Source organism: Ixodes scapularis, unplaced genomic scaffold (genome assembly GCF_016920785.2).
Source record: "Ixodes scapularis isolate PalLabHiFi unplaced genomic scaffold, ASM1692078v2 PGA_scaffold10__122_contigs__length_95168666, whole genome shotgun sequence".
Lineage (NCBI taxonomy): Eukaryota > Metazoa > Arthropoda > Arachnida > Ixodida > Ixodidae > Ixodes > Ixodes scapularis.
In genome coordinates, this window is record NW_024609836.1 from 35,040,486 (window position 1) to 35,056,128 (window position 15,643).

At 47.7% G+C, this 15,643-nt stretch overlaps 1 protein-coding gene across 1 annotated transcript in view; it reads right to left on the reverse strand.

The window, feature by feature from the left end:
• Positions 1-3,597: 3,597 nt before the first annotated feature.
• LOC120843154 overlaps positions 3,598-15,643 on the reverse strand; it is a 50,501-nt gene continuing 38,455 nt past the window's right edge. The window contains exons 5-6 of the mRNA XM_042288528.1: positions 7,455-7,839; positions 3,598-3,891 (exon numbers count right to left, since the gene is read on the reverse strand). Coding sequence (XP_042144462.1) covers positions 3,598-3,891; positions 7,455-7,839 — 679 coding nt within the window. The remainder of the gene's footprint in view (positions 3,892-7,454; positions 7,840-15,643) is intronic.

The following is a 15,643-nucleotide window of genomic DNA, read 5'->3' on the forward strand; positions in this document are numbered from 1 at the left end:
AACGAGCTCACTGTGGCCAACTACGCTTTGGCTTTCTCCGCCAAGGCTTTGCAAATGCGTTCAGGCCTAGGCTAATTTTGCCGGCACGCCGTATTGCCGCAGAACGGCGCTGCTCCTATGCCACAAGTGGTGTCACGAGAACTTCCCACCATCCACCAGATGTGAATTTGAAATCGTTTAATTAGGTTTAAAATTATTTCTCCTGTGTTTTACAGCGCGATATTGATATTTCCGAGGTGGTGCCTGTCCCTAGCCCATATTTATGCAGAAAGATCGGCGCTAAAATTTCGTTTCCGTACCCCTTTAAAACAGGTTTCTAGACATGGTCTTTACGGTCCCTCGTGCTGCGCCGCAAAGGTTGCATTTTGTCAGAGGATGTGTTCTTGTCGCTGTGCATGGAGTCGCTTTCAGCAGTGTACTAGCCGTGTTGCTGTGCAGGTATTTAAAGAATACAGTAACATAGCTTATTTCTACGCCAAGAACGAACTGGATATTTTTATGCTCTTATCAAACAAACACGCTGGCCGTGTATGTCCTAGAAGACAAATGCCAAAAAGTTTGCCAAAAAAATTAGTGTATTTAAGTTTTGCTGTTTGTTACGAGATTGATGTCTTAAACAAGATTGATGTCTTAAACAAGCTTCGACATATCATGGCTTTCTCGATGTTTGCGGTGCATTGTAAATAAACACTTTCTGCCACCAGCGGACCGCTTAGTAAAAATCAGTGCTTTTTTTGAGGAAATTAGCTTTTTTTTGCAATTGTCTCTGCATTTGAGAATGCCAGCTTTATGCTGCTTATGCCGGCAACAAAATGTAGCTGTCAAGTGCTAATTTTTACGTTTAGAAATTAAAGGAATGGAATGGAGCGATTTAGCCATTCCAGCAGTGGGAATGGGCTCAGTGTCTCCATTCCTAGGAATTGAAAGGAATTGAATTATCGAAAACTCTAATCCCCGGGATGGAATTGGAATGGAATGGGGGTGCACATTCCGCAACACTGGGAGAAACAGAGCTGCCTTTTCGTCATCGGGCTTCAATGCGTATCCCGTGGCCTTCAAGTAAATGTCCAGCCTTTGCTTGAATATACGCCAATTCTCTTCGGAATTCCCAGTGAGACGCAGCTCCGCTGGCGGCTTGAGGCTGTTCATCTTCCACGCAGAGCAAGAGCCGGTTTCGCTGGTGTCTGGTCTGCGCGAACCCTCGGCGTTCGATGTCGGCTGCGCCATGTATCAGACGAGACAAGACATGACCGCTCAGTGTGGCTCCAGCAGCAGGACTGACTTTTATTGGTCCACGTCACAATATATATAGCCGGTGCCCATGGTGTCCAGACTTACATACGGTACACTGACTAGATAGTCACCCGCTCACTTCGCGCTCGTGAATACCGCAGAACATAATCGCTCGTTAGTCGCGGATTTCTCGTTTAGCTCCCGACTACTTAGTCGTGCTACTAGCCTTAAAACGACGCTAGTCAGTCGCGCCTGGTGAATACGGGTGCTATTGACTGAGCGAAACGGCGCCTAAATCCCCATTGGCTGAGCAAAACTGTACGTAAATTCCCATTGGCTGCAGAGCGGACACGTCTCAGAAAAAAATAAAACAGAAAAGCACAGCAACGCAGATGCCTCGTCACGGAAGTCGGCTTGTGCGCTCTAGGTCAAAGCGGACGCGCCTTAGAAATAATGCGCAAAGAAAAGCGCAGCGACGCAGATGCAACGTCGCAAAGGCCGCGGAGCTGGCGGGTGCAGCGCCGGCTCCTTTTCTTTTGTGACGATGCATCTGCGTTGACCACTTTTGTGACGACTTGTGACGTTGGGCACGCTTTTGTGACGATGCATGCTGGGCAGTCTCGCCTACGGGGAAGGCGAGAGTGCCTAGCGCTGGCGGCATGAAGGCAATGTCCCTGTCCCCTTGGTTACTCTGGCGAGGGGGAGGCCTGTGCTGGAGGCGCCGCCAAGCACGCTCCCTGAGGCCGTCCGCCGTCTCTGCCGGCTGCCCCAGGTTCGGGAACTTTGCTCCTTCCGTGATGTCCTGCAGATGCGGGTGCATTTGTCGGAGCACGCGGTCCACTTTCTCGGTGTCAAGCACTTCTTCACGGATCCGGTCGTAGGACGCCGCCGATTCTGTAGCTAAACTTCTTCAAGTTTTTTTCTGAATGTTGTGTGAATCGGCTTAACACATCCTTTAAGGCGGCGCTTCGCGCCGATGAAGGAAAAACTCTGCGCAGAACGCGGACATAAAGTCGTTCCAAGAGGCTAAGTCCGCCACGAAACACCACAAGAGCTTCGCGCTGCCTTGCACAGCCTGGCCCAGTTGCATAACAGTGAAGACTCCGCTGCTCAGGCAATTCTCCCATCACCCTCAGAACTCTTCGAACGAATGAACATCGCTGAACCCGTTGGACTTGGGCCACTGAGCCCCGATTTTCGGAGCGAGTCCGCCGGAGGGGTGTATGACAGCAACAGTGGCCACGGATCCTTCTTCGGGGCCGGACGGCGCGGCCGCCAGCACGAGCTGCCGCACGTGAGCCGCTGCGTGCTCCCGCTGCATAACGGAACTGGCCGTCTGTCTTACGAGTTGCTGGAAGTCGAGTTCGTTTATCACTGTAATCGAGTGCACGTGACTTGTGAGGCTTGGCGTCGATGGAGCGCCGACACCACCGACACACGAGAACCGACGTCGTAACAGCACTTCTTTATTTCATACCTCAGTATCGCCGCCACGAGCCGCGTTCCCCACTCTTCCCCCTCATCCCCTCCGAGAGGTGCCGCCCTCCTGCGTCTCCTCCGAGAACTCCGAGGGGGAGCAGTTGCGCACTCTCTGGGTGTTTTCTTTTTTAATAGTTTCTTTAGATGCAATGTGTTCCTGAATGACTCCGGTCGTCGTTGCCCCTCCAAAACTCCTTACATTTCAGTTGTTTATTAACTTTAAATTAATTATAAATTGCACTTTTGTAAACCTTTGATAAAACTATTTTGTTAGGTTTTTAATCAACATTAACTAGCATAAAAACGTGTAAATAAAAAAAAAACATATATTCTAAGATGGCAGATAAAAGTAATAATTAAGTAATCAGAGAAATTATCGGGGACTATCGAGCGCCCGCTGTGGTCTTGTAAGGGGCTCTGGCTGACGTGGCGCTCGCTTAGAGATCAAATTGCCTGCCCGGAGGACTCGGTCTTCCCGCCCGGCCCACAATGTATCCAGGCCGACACCTTGCGCTCGCTCTTAGACTTTGTACTTGGGTGAGACCTGGAGGTGCACATTTGACTTTCACTCTGTGTGTTCAGTGCGAGTGTGTGATGTGCCCGGACGTCCAGGCCTGGTCGCCATCGACGGGCTTCGCTTCCCCTTTCTTCACTCGTTTTTCTAGCTTAATGAGCCTGTTGTACTGCTAGTAGTGTAGCGAAAAGTGCGGTCTCGTGACTACGTTACGTTGTCTCAAATCAAGGTCAAGTCAATTTCTGCAAGCTGGTTGTTTGTGCTCAACACCTTTTGTGCTTTCCGAATTTTTGTCAGGGTAATCAAATTAGTCTATTTTTTACTTTATTTCTTTAAGTATCTTTTTTTCCGGTTTTTCAGGCTCTCAGTTCCTACTCGAGGGGTGGAGGGGTTATGAAGGCCTTTGGTCGTCTCGTAGTTGTGGGCGTCGCTCGATCGGACCTCTTCAACTCGTACGTAAAGACCCTGGAGTCGTGGGTGGCGACCTTCCTGAACACACCTTCAGCCTCAAAGCTGACGGTCAAACGATCGATGCGGGTCAAGTTGCTATCTATACTGGTCAGCACGGAGACAGGGAAGAAATGAAGATAGTGATTGTTGACCTTCGTATTGACCCAGACGGCAAACCATCCTCTGACAATTACTGTGGCAGTCCAAGGAAAGTCCTGCAAGAGAGTCGATGTGGAGGTCAGGTTACTCTGTTAGGAACAAAGGTGTACATGACTACTTCCATAAAAGGAGGAGTGATATCGTAACCTAGCTATGTTCCTTCTAAAAGGGAGGAACTTTTCCTCCAGAGAGCAAGGGAGTAAAGTTCCTTCCTTTCTGCATCTCAATATGGCAGCCAAGAATGAAACCAATCGAGCTCTATGTGGCCTAAATAAAACGCTAAGTATATTGTCGATCTCTACAGAGAATATTCCCGCGGTTCAACCGAAAATACTTGGCATAGTATTCGGTCAGGCAAACACATCCGGCTACTGGCGGCTTCCAGTTTCTGCAGTCAGCTATTGCTACAAGAGCAGTCAGCTGGTTCGCACTCATACAAACAAGTCACTGATCTCAAGAGAGAAGAGCAGGAAATGAAATCATACCACGAACTTTTCCCGGAATGTAATTATTCCCGAAACCAGCTTCCCGTACAGGTAACGGAATGCGTTTTGAACACGGACACTCGGTCTTCTCGTTGTCAACGCTGCGATGTCAAACGGAGACAACCGAAGCCCTGCCACTTCGCGCAACTTCACGTGTTACAATTGCTACTATTCTTCGAGCCAGAATTTCTTTGTCAGCACCGCTCATCACAGAGGAGTGGTAGACCACTCGCAAAACCAAACGCCGATCTCAAAATAGCTAATTTAAAGCAGCCTAGTTGTCTCATTGTTGTACGCTGACCATAAAATATCGCGAGGCGTGATTTGTGAAAGAAGGTTAAATCGTTCTCCATCAGATGACAGGGTCAAGCAGAGTAACTTGAAGTAGCTAAACTAGGTGGCGCTATGCACCGCCCGTTTCATGGGCCACAAAAGTAACATTGCTTCTCGCACATCCATTGTGCTTCGGGCGTCCTTGTCATACACACATGTACAGTGCTCTGAAAGGCTAAAAATAATGCGAGAGCAGTGGTCAAAGTTGATAATAGAGTTGCCTAACGAGGAAACCGATAATACTGCAAGCATTTAAGCGGCTCTCCTTGTAAATGTCGCCACTCCCCGATACAATTATTGTGGGAGCCCACTGTCTTCCGTTTATCTTCCCCATTCAGTTTTTATTCTGTTGTATTATTGATACTCGGTTTATAATTTCACAAGGACTGCATTGCAGCTATCATCCTTAATAAGTCGGCGGGGCATGCTTATCATGAGGCGGTGCCTTAGTACGACTAACGTGCAACTTTTTTTTAATAAAAAAACGAACAACAAAATTAGTCAATGGTCAATATCGTTTATTTTAATCGCCGGAACACTCAATGGTCAGCGCCACGGATGGCCAAAATAGTTCCAGAGATGTATTTAAGTACAAATGCTAAATGCCTCGACAAAATTGTATTTAATAACACATCAATGACACGTTTGAGAAGGCTATTTAAATGAAGATACAAATACCAGCGAGAGTATTTAATCATCTTCAAATAATTCTTCAAATACGTTCTGTTTTCAAGGATTGGCGTGTTAAACTTTAATTTAAAAATGTTGAAAAGGCTAACGCAATGAAGTGTGGAGTTTAATAATACTAGGAATCAGGTGCTTAAAGATGCTTTCGCTCTGAAGATTAAAATTGGCGAAGCTTTATAGGCGGATGCAACAACAAACAAGAATGCATTCAATGTAAGATTAATTTCAAGACATGGAGTTGACGCATGAATGCCTTTTCAAAGAACACATCGTTAATGCGACTTGTTTATAAAATTAAATCACCCATCCAAAAAGGCAGTAATTGTACTAATCCAATTGATTCCTTGCTCTGCTCTTCGTCTTGCCTTCGATGTTTATTTTGTGCGAGACGCAGCTAGTTTCATACTCTTTGCACATGACTCGCTTCACGAAGAGAGCCCAATCTCGCATTTGATTGTGAAAAGCAGTGCCCAAAATTGTATTTGTTGCATAATTTAAAACATAAGCACATGAAAAACACAAGTTTCAGTATTTAAATACAGTTAACAAATGTATTCTCCAATATATAAATAAATACGAAATACAAAATGCTTAAAATAATTTAAACACATATTTAGGGTAGTACCACTTGTATTCGAAATACTGCCCGTTTCTTAATAATCGCTTTCAAACTGGGATTGTAACCCCAATAAAATAACTGCGGTGGGACCTTCTAGACTGCGCCGGCAGATTACGCACGCAGTCTCTTCAGCCACTTTTCGCGCATTAGATTTAATAGTTGAGCACACTGTTTATATTTTTCGGGTACCACAACCTACGGTAGCACTAGCTGAACATATTATAACGCAGTTGCTATCTTCAGAGCATCAACCGGGGTGTCCCGTGATGCTCCATTGACGTCGTTTCTCGACGTCACGCATATCGTTTGGTTATAACGGGGACGCCTGTTAACCCCCCCCCCCCTCCTTCACAGCGTTCACGCCACTTCGCGGCGGCAGTCTGCGGCGGCTCTTTACAAAAATGTAAACGCACTTGGCCCACCCGTAAACGCCGCTTCGCGGTGGCAGAGCACCCTCTCGTGGAGCAATCAGCTTGACGATCGACGAACCCAAGTAACGCCAAGCGACAAAACGCGAAGAAAGGGAAGGCCGCGTGGCCCCCACCAGCAGAGATCCGTGACGTCACCGGATTGTCACGTGACCCCCCAGTTAATGCTGTGCAGATAGCAAATCCCATAGTACACCGAGTATTTCAGTGAGGCTTTAGAAAAATAGTAAACAAAAAGTTCTTCAGAAGAAAAAAAAGTCCGGCATCAAAGTGTTAGTCACGGCCGACGTCAAGAATTGCAAACACATAATATTTAGCTCAGCTACTGACTATAATTTACTCATTAAAATTGTAAGAAGTGAAAATAAACCTATAGTTTTAGTTACAAACTTTCCACGCGTCATCAAAAACCTCAAGATCAACTCATTTTGGAAAGATATAAGGCAGTGGCAGAATCGTATGGCGTTCCAAGAACACACCAAATTGGAACACGTCTAGGTTTCGGTTGCCTAATCTTTGCGACAGCGGTCCTTCCTTTCGGTGGTCAAGACCAAAGCCTCCTCTATGCTCACAATCTATGATCTAAAATCTATGATAATAAATTTTGTTGAACTGATTTCTTACCCGTACAGTATTTTTAAAGTAAAAACGCATAGCAGGATATAATAAGAACGGTTCACGATATTGTTGTGTATTCAAAATCAGCGATATAGACGCTTTGCAGCAGCTGTGCATGGACGCCGCCATAACTGACCTTCAGTTTTTGTCTTCTCTTATTTTGGTTTATTTCACTTCATCTTTACCATAGCAGGCCAGGTTATTGCCACATTAGATTCAACTGTGTCCTTTTCTAAAGCATCGGCCTTTGTAGAGGATCGTCAACTACCGTTTCAGTTGCTCGGCATCTCGGTAAGACAAAAGAAGGTCAGCAATGGCGGCTGTAATTTGGCGCGTGTGTAAAGCGTCTATATTATCACCTGCTGCATATGTCAAAACTAAAAGTCGTGAAAGGACCATTATGCAATACGCTGATCTCTGCGTGTTTCATCACTTAACGTTTCACTTACCATAACAGTATTGCTCACGTACCACGTCACTTGCACTGTCTTTTTTGGTGGCACGCGAACTTGGACATTAATGCCCAGAGTTTCGGTCTTGGTTTTGGTTTCCAACTTCGTCTTGGAAAGGCTGTAATCGAAGCTGTATTCGACGCTTGCACTAATAACGAGAGGTACTCCGACAGTAACACTGGTCTTGTAGTTCGCCTCAAATCCCTTCACCAATTTGACGATGGCGGTTTCCGTGTTTCCGTGGGTCTGCGACACAGTTTGAATTAAATCAGTTTTTTCTTGATCGTTTGCAATCGTGGTGGTGAAGACCTCCGTGGGTTGGATATGTTTCCCGATGGCTTCTCCAAATTTAAAGTTAGTCGCCGTCACGGAGAGCTTGTAGCTGGAACAAACGCGCACAAGTGATGTAGTTGCGGCCCCATGTCCTTTATGGTAACTGACAATGCGTAATGTCAGGGAGTCTCTTTCGAACGCCCGTCCTCCACATGCACTTTTTGCTTTTCGCCGTGCTCCAATTCAGTTCAATTCCTTTATTTTTCCAACGTGTTGTTAGGGGTCCCCAGAAAAAAAAGCTGTCAAGGACAGCTTGAGGGTGTCGGGGAAGGGAGGGGGGGGGGGGGGGGGGGTTGGCTGCACGTGCACGCTTGAGGCGGGACAACCTAGAGCCCCTTCATGTTTTGAAAATAGCTCAAGGTGCGTCGATGCATAAGGCACGTGCAACGTGCAGCAATTGGGAAGATTATGGCGGCACAGCGCAGCACTGAGCTACATTCCAGACGCAATGCTCTTCCCGGAAGTGGCGCGCGGCACGTGTCCCGAGCGTTTCCACAACAATGAATAGCGCCAGTTTTCCCAGGATAGATGGGCTTTAAAATAACCTAGAGTTCCTGTATATGCTCCCTACGGGAGCCTAAACAGGAACTCTAGGATAACCCAAAGGGACAACCGACGCTCCTCCCTGCCGACCTCGTTCTGTAGGTGGCTATAGAGACAGGATTGTGTCCTTGTTCACCCATATGTATATTCAGTTCAAAGCGTTATTTGCTAGGCAGATATACAGAAGAGACACTCATGAAAAAAAAAAAGCCGCCGAGATCTATACTTGACTGAGACTGGACACCGTTACAAAAGCAGTAGCTCAGAGAAAGGCGTTTCACGCGTCAAGCGGGTTTATAACGGTAGTATAACAAAGAACAAAGTAACAAGGAAGCATTGAGCGCATTAGTTACAAAGTAGATGCGAATCGGCTGTTGGGTTTTTAAATACATCACTCGTATTTATGAACCATCAATTTAGTGTGGTACGAAGATTGTAGCGTTAGAGGGACCACCTGCTTCTCTGAAAGACAAGTCCAGGGGCTGTTTTTTCAATTGATTCTTGTGTAAGTGCAATACAAAAAAAAATGGATGGATGAATTATATAAAAGGCGAATGGTAGAGTAATGTCAATATTGTTATTTTAGGTCTTCATGCCGAACTGCGATTTAGAAAATATGCGCCCCTGTGATATACCCGCCGTTTTCCACTGCCCGGCGCCGAAATTGGCAAGGGGAAACGTCGCCGGCGGTCTTGGGTTGCTGGGTGTTACGTCAGGGAGCCACTCCCTATTCGCAACTCCAGCTGGTCGCTCGCCCTCTCGCGGACAAACGAAGTACCAGAGGAGCGGGGACGGTGGCGGAGACGGTGGCAGGGACTGTCAGCCTTTCTGCTGCTGTTCTGGTCGGCATGCTCGTGCATAATGCGGTTTGAAAAAGCGGAATACACAGAAAGAAGAAAACTCGTGAAGGACGAACACAGACACACACAGTTCTTTCAATGAGAAACGAACATTTTTGAGATGCCCATGACACTACGACCGTGAACTTCAAAAAATTGAAAGAAAGAAAACGAAAATAAAACAAAAATTAAATGAATACGAACAAAAACGAAAATGCTCAAATTTCAAATAAAACCAAATTGTGCACAAATTTTAAAATACCAAATTAAAATGAGCGGACAATTATGCAAATTAACCCCTGAAAAAAGGGGGAAAAGGAAGAAGAAAAAAAGAAGGGAAATTAACCCCTGAAAAAGGGGGAAAAGGATAAAGAAAAGAAAGGGAAAGGCGAAATTAATAATTGATCAAGACAAGCTTTTCGATAATTCTGGCGCGAGGAACTCCAGCTCTTTTGACGATAACGCCAGAGAAGGCTCAGAAACATTGTTTGCGGCGTATCTGATCTTAAACGCCTCAATTATTTCGCGCCCAAACTTATCTCTGTGGGAATCAAGCAGAAAAGTGTTTTCAAAGTTTAGGGTGCAATCGTGGCAGGTAAGGGCATGCACAAATTTGGTGTGGAAAGATTCCGATGATGCCTTGGTGACTTCTAAAGGGTGCTTCCTAAGGCGAAGATTTAGGCATCTCCCAGTCTGGCCGATGCGAGTGCGGTGAAATAGGGTTCCTTGGGGTCCTTTTTGCGACTGCATTGCACGAAAGAGCGGAATGTTTTATTTCATTTGGGTATTTTAGTAGATCGCATAAGCTGCGAATTTCGGGTCCTGCGGTCGCTATCATTATCTTCGCTCAACGTGAAGGCAAAAGCTTCCTGTAGTAGTGCAAAGTTCTTGCATACGATATAAGAAAAGTCTATGCTTCCCAGAAAATATATGGGAGGACTGTTCGCTCCAAGGTGCATCGAGCGATAGACATCGCAAATGGGTTCGCATTTTATGCGTTGAAAGGCCGTAGCACAGAACATGACAGTTTGCTCCACGCACTTCTAGAATACAATGTACGCGTACCTGCTGTCAGTTAGGTAAAGTAAAATAAATAAGTGCTCGCACCATTTTTAGGCGCGTATGTGTGCAGATCGTGAGTAGTGGTTAGAACGGACAGGTTTGGCGAGACGGGTCGCGACAATGGAGTAGGCTTTGTTGGGCGCGGAGCATACCTAGCCTATTTCATGTGCAGACAAGTTAACCGAAGAACAAAGGATATTTATCCTAATTTATCCTACTTAATGTGCGGACGAGTTAACCGAAGAACAAAGGAAAAAAACGTGCGACACGGACAACAGAATGCAGTATGCCCCATGCACAACTAGAGTGGTGTACCACTTTCCCCTTTCATGCGGGAAATGCAACATCGGCCAAACGGGGCGATGTATCAACCACAGAGGCCGCGAGCATGCAGCGTCTCTTAATGCCCGTGTCCCACTAGAGCGACAGACAGAAACAAAATACAGGGAAAAGCCTAAAAAACATGTGGCATGCTGGCGATAGTATGTTAGGCAGGCGTGTAGGCGTTCAGTGCACGTGAAGTAAGCACGAGCGATTGCAAGCCTGTCAATGATACCCTCGAGTGCATGATGCTCGTGTTTGAGCATAGCCGCCTTTATTCTACAAAGCTTCTCAATCGCGAAAGACTCTGGATTTAGGCTTGTCTTTGTCGTTTGTTTCTGTCTGTCGCTCTAGTGGAACACGGGGATAAGGGGACAGCGGCAGGACATCTGGCAGCTCATTGCGGGACATGTCAGGGCAGTGCAGCTTTTAACAGCCATCCTTGCGAGTAACAACAATCCTCATGCACGTTGGATGCGCGAGGCGCTCGCTATCGAGGTTGGTTGGTTGGTTGGTTGGTTGGTTGGTTGGTTGTATTGTTTGCCAGACGTGACATTTGCCTCACTCACGGTGGGCACGTTTCACGGGCTTGGGTTATTGTAGGTTGATGAGGGTGAATGCGGGGAAAGGGAAGGGAAAATATGGTGATGAAGGGGTCCGGGGATGATGAGGGAAGCGTTAGCAAAATAATGACTAAACACGTTTCGCGGGCGAAAAAAAAATGATTAGGGCCGTTAAGACGAACTGTGACATATGTTCAAACAATGCTGTGCACGACAGAACCCCATAGCGCGCACCAGCAAGCACAAAATAAATAATCAGAGTACTTATATCGACCTAACTATGCTTCGTTTCACCCCACGTGCGAGCCAAGGCAAAGCTGGAAGCGCGAGCACGAAAGCTCCGCGCGCTCAGGCTCTGCTCGAGCACGCGAGCTGGGGAGAAGCGCTAAAAGCGCTGGTCCCGCGCTCTCAGCCCCGGCCTCGCCCGCAGATAAGGCGAAACGAAGTATAGGCTACCGTTCTAAAGTTTCTTACACGTCACAGTCACAGTCTTGAGAGTAGTTCGCACGCTTTCAAAAAACAAAACACAAATTTTCTCAGCCGTATGCACGTGGAAGTTGGTCCCTTCGGAAATAATGTAGCTTCGAGCGTGAAAGGAATGTCCAGCCCTCTCAGGCAGTTCAAGAATTCAATTCGTTCGGATGCGTAGTGTTCGCACTTAAAAAATATGTGTTCAATTGTCTCTTGTTGGTCACAGTGTTGGCAATAGGGCTGGCCGCTTTTCCAATCCGGTACAAGTTAACGTTTGTATAAGCGGAATCTGATCTAAGACGGTGAAGAAGGGAAGCAAACTTGCGTGTTAAGCCCCGCGTACATGCCGGGGGAGGCGGGTCATGCGCTGCAATTCTTGAAACCGGATGTCTCTGCTGTATCCAGGTTTGGATTGCTATTTTTGAGTCAGTCTGGGTCGGAAGCTGTAAAGTAGCAGTAGGTAGCAGCAGAGCGTTGGAAGCCAGTTGATCTGCCTTTTCATTGCCAAGAATGCCAACATGTGAAGGTATCCATTGCACTCGAATGTTACAGCCTCGGAAAACAAGTAGACGTCCCAAGTTAAATATCTCACGAGTCATGTTGGCATTAACGCCTCTGCCACTTCGAATGCTTCGCACTGCACACTGGGAGTCCGTTGCGAGCAGCCAGTTTTCTGGTGGCCTTTTCAAGATATAAAGAAGAGCTGCGTGAATTCCACAAAGCTCGGCCGTAGACGATGAAACAGCGTGATCAAGCCGTCCTGACCAAGAATGGTGTTCTGATGGGACATGGTATGCCGCAGACGCGGAATCGTTAATGAGATTAACAGAGCCATCAGTGAATATGATCTTAAATGAAGCGTGGCGGGACGCCAGGACGTCTTCCGTCAAGGCGCGGCTGACCAGCGAGGAATGCTGTGATTTTCCATGAAAGCCAGGGATGTCATCATATACGGTGAATGGATGCTCACTCCACGGTGAATCAGCTGGAGAACGCTGAACAGCTGGTGTGGATCCGAGCGCCTCTATCAAAGTGTTGCAGTGTCTTCCATAATGAGAACAATGCCGCCGTTGGATATCCTCGTAAAGAGAACCACCGCTGCTCGACTGGGCGAGTCGAACCAGATGGCGAAGAGCCCGTTCCTTAGCGTGCAAAGATACTGGCATTTCCTGGGCCTCAATCCACGTTGCCTCTATTCGAGAGTAAAAGGGGAGTCCTAGGGCCATCCTTAGTCCAGCGCGATGACGTCGTTCCAGCTGATCCCACAGAGAGCGAGTAGGGTGCAAGTACGGCGCGACATAAAGAATCCGAGACAGGTTCAGCGCTCGATGCACGTTAGTTAGGGCTCGAGGAGTTGGTCCCCAATCAAGGCCACGAAGCCTACGAATAAGAGAGGTTGTCATCGTGCTCTGCCGTACAAGAGTAGTTACGTGGCGACGAAAGCAGAGCCGCGAGTCGAGATCAACGCCCAGATAACGGTAGTTTCGCACACGTGGCAATCGGATCCCAGATAAAGTTAAACGTGGAAACCCGTGGCGAAGAGGACGGCGGGAACATGCGAGCACAGCCGTCTTTTCTGCCGAGATGGAGAGGCCGAGGTCTTCCAGCATGTTTGCAACTCGCTTAAGGCAGGTTTGCATAAAAGGGCGAAGTATACGGCGATCGGAATGGGAAGCCCACAAACAAATCTCGTCAGCATAAATTATCATACCACTAGGATGAGGTGATGAGTCCATGCACAGTGGTAGCGTTGCCATTACGACGTTGAAGAGTGTCGGGCTTAGACAGCTACCTTGAGGTAGTCCCCGCAGCAGTGGGCGAACAGCACCTTGAAACGTTCCCAGGCGGACACTGATAGTCCTGCCGTTCAGGAAGTCTTCGAAATATCTTAACATCCTTCCCGTTACGCCAAGATGTCTCAAGCACGCAAGAACAACATCATGGGGAACAGAGTCAAATGCGCGTTCCACGTCTAAAAATACTGCCAAGCCTGTATGTCCCTGGGAACGGGCCTCTTCCAATGCTGACGTGAGAGTCGCAATGCAGTCAGCGGTGCAACGTTCGCTTCTGAATCCTGCGAGCTCAGGGGCAAGAGCTTCAGTATCGTCGAGGAACCACTGAAGGCGTGTAAGGACCAGGCGCTCTAAAAGCTTGCCAACGCATGATGTCAAAGATATCGGGCGATAGGATGACAACTCCGAGGAGGGCTTGCCGCGCTTTAAAAGGGGTGTAACTAATGCGTGTTTCCATTCTTGAGGGATCACACCCGACGACCAAACTGAATTTAGACGTTCGAGTAAGGAGCTGCGTGACTGATAGCTGAGATTTTGTAATGCTTGATATGTTATGTGATCAGGCCCGGGAGCGCTGTGACGCTTGCATCTTCGAAGAGCAGCTTCCAGTTCTGACATGGTGAGGGGGTGGTCTAGATTCTGCGGACTTCGCGATGGGCCAGTCAGCGATAGGGGCCGCGATGACCTTACAGAGCGTGGAGCAACGACAAAGCGTATCGCAAATTCGTCGGCAAGTTGACATAATGCCAAGCCAGTTTTTAAACTAAGAGCAACGAACACGTCTCGAGGTGTCGGAGATCCACTCATACCTCTGAGCACTTTATAGATCTTCGGCTTCGGTGTACATGGGGTCAGCGACGAGCAGAACTGGCGAAATTGTCTGCGACGAAGTACTCGGGTGTGCCGGCGTAAGGCTGAAGTTATACGGCGACACTCCACCCAATCGGCGATCTTGCCAGAGCGGAGCGCACGGCGCTGGGCACGACGGCGAGCTGCCCGAAGACGAAGAAATTTCAAGTCCGGGCTAGGTTGCGATACTCTGAGTGTGATTTTTGTTGTAGACTGGACGAGGCAGCTTGGAATGGCTTTTAGTATATCCTCTGACGGATCGAGAGACAGAAGACTTTTCCGAAACAGGTCCCAATTGGTTACATGGTACAGACGACGCGGCAAGCGGCCTACCCTGGGTATACTCATCAAGACTGGGAGATGATCGCTTCCGCGCGTGTCCATGTCCAGCGACCAATATACGTCAAGATCGGGCGAGGCGAAACTAAGGTCGAGGACGCTAGGCTTCCCGCGATGGCCGAAAAATGTTGGAGAGCCATCATTTAAGAGCACCAAGTCTGTAGATTCAATGGCGTCTGCAAGGGATGTGCCCCGCGGCGTCGTGCGTTCACTACCCCACAAAGGGTGATGCGCGTTAAAGTCTCCACATAGAAGCAGAGAACCGGGGAACTGTCGACGTAAAATTTGAATGCTCTTCGCATCGAAGCGACCCGCAGGAGATATATACACGGATACAATAGTCATCCTAAAAGAACCAAATATGACAGTGCAAGCCGCGAACTCTGCTGTTTCGGTACACAGATGTGACACATCTTCTGCAGCTTGTTGAATGGTGGAGTGAACAAAAACCAAAGCTCGCGACAGGCTGTTTGGGTCAGATACGGCACTTCCATAATGAACATATGGCTGAATTCAAGATGCAGGTGGGAGCCGGCCTTCCGAGATTGCAAGTATAGGCACTGGCGTAGAGGCAAGATAATATTGCAACTCAGGTAGTTTAGAGGCGATGCTGCGGGCGTTCCATTGTAAAATTGAGGGACAGACCGCCATTATGATAATGCTAAGCATGATAAGGACCTTCATCGCAGGAAGCTTTCGATTAAAGGTTCTATCAGTCCAATGCAATGCAGTAACTTGTCTGCCCATGAGTACTTTATGAATGGTAAAAATTCTCGTATACTGCAATGAATATCTGGCGAAGGATGCTAGAGAACGAAGAGGAGCCGGAGAAAATTTGAGGCGGACGTGAATCTGCGATTCTCGGTGCGGTGTCTGGGAGTTCCTGTGCAGGCTTTGGTGTAGGCCGCATTTACAATTGAGGAGCCGACGTTCTAGAGCTGCTGCACAGTACGTCTTTGAAGCTTCGTTTCTCGTTTTCGTTGACGGTGGACACGGGGACCGACGTGGTACCTGGATCGATGTTTACTGCACTTGATGTCTCGGGGAGAGGTGAAGAGGTCGATTTATCAGCG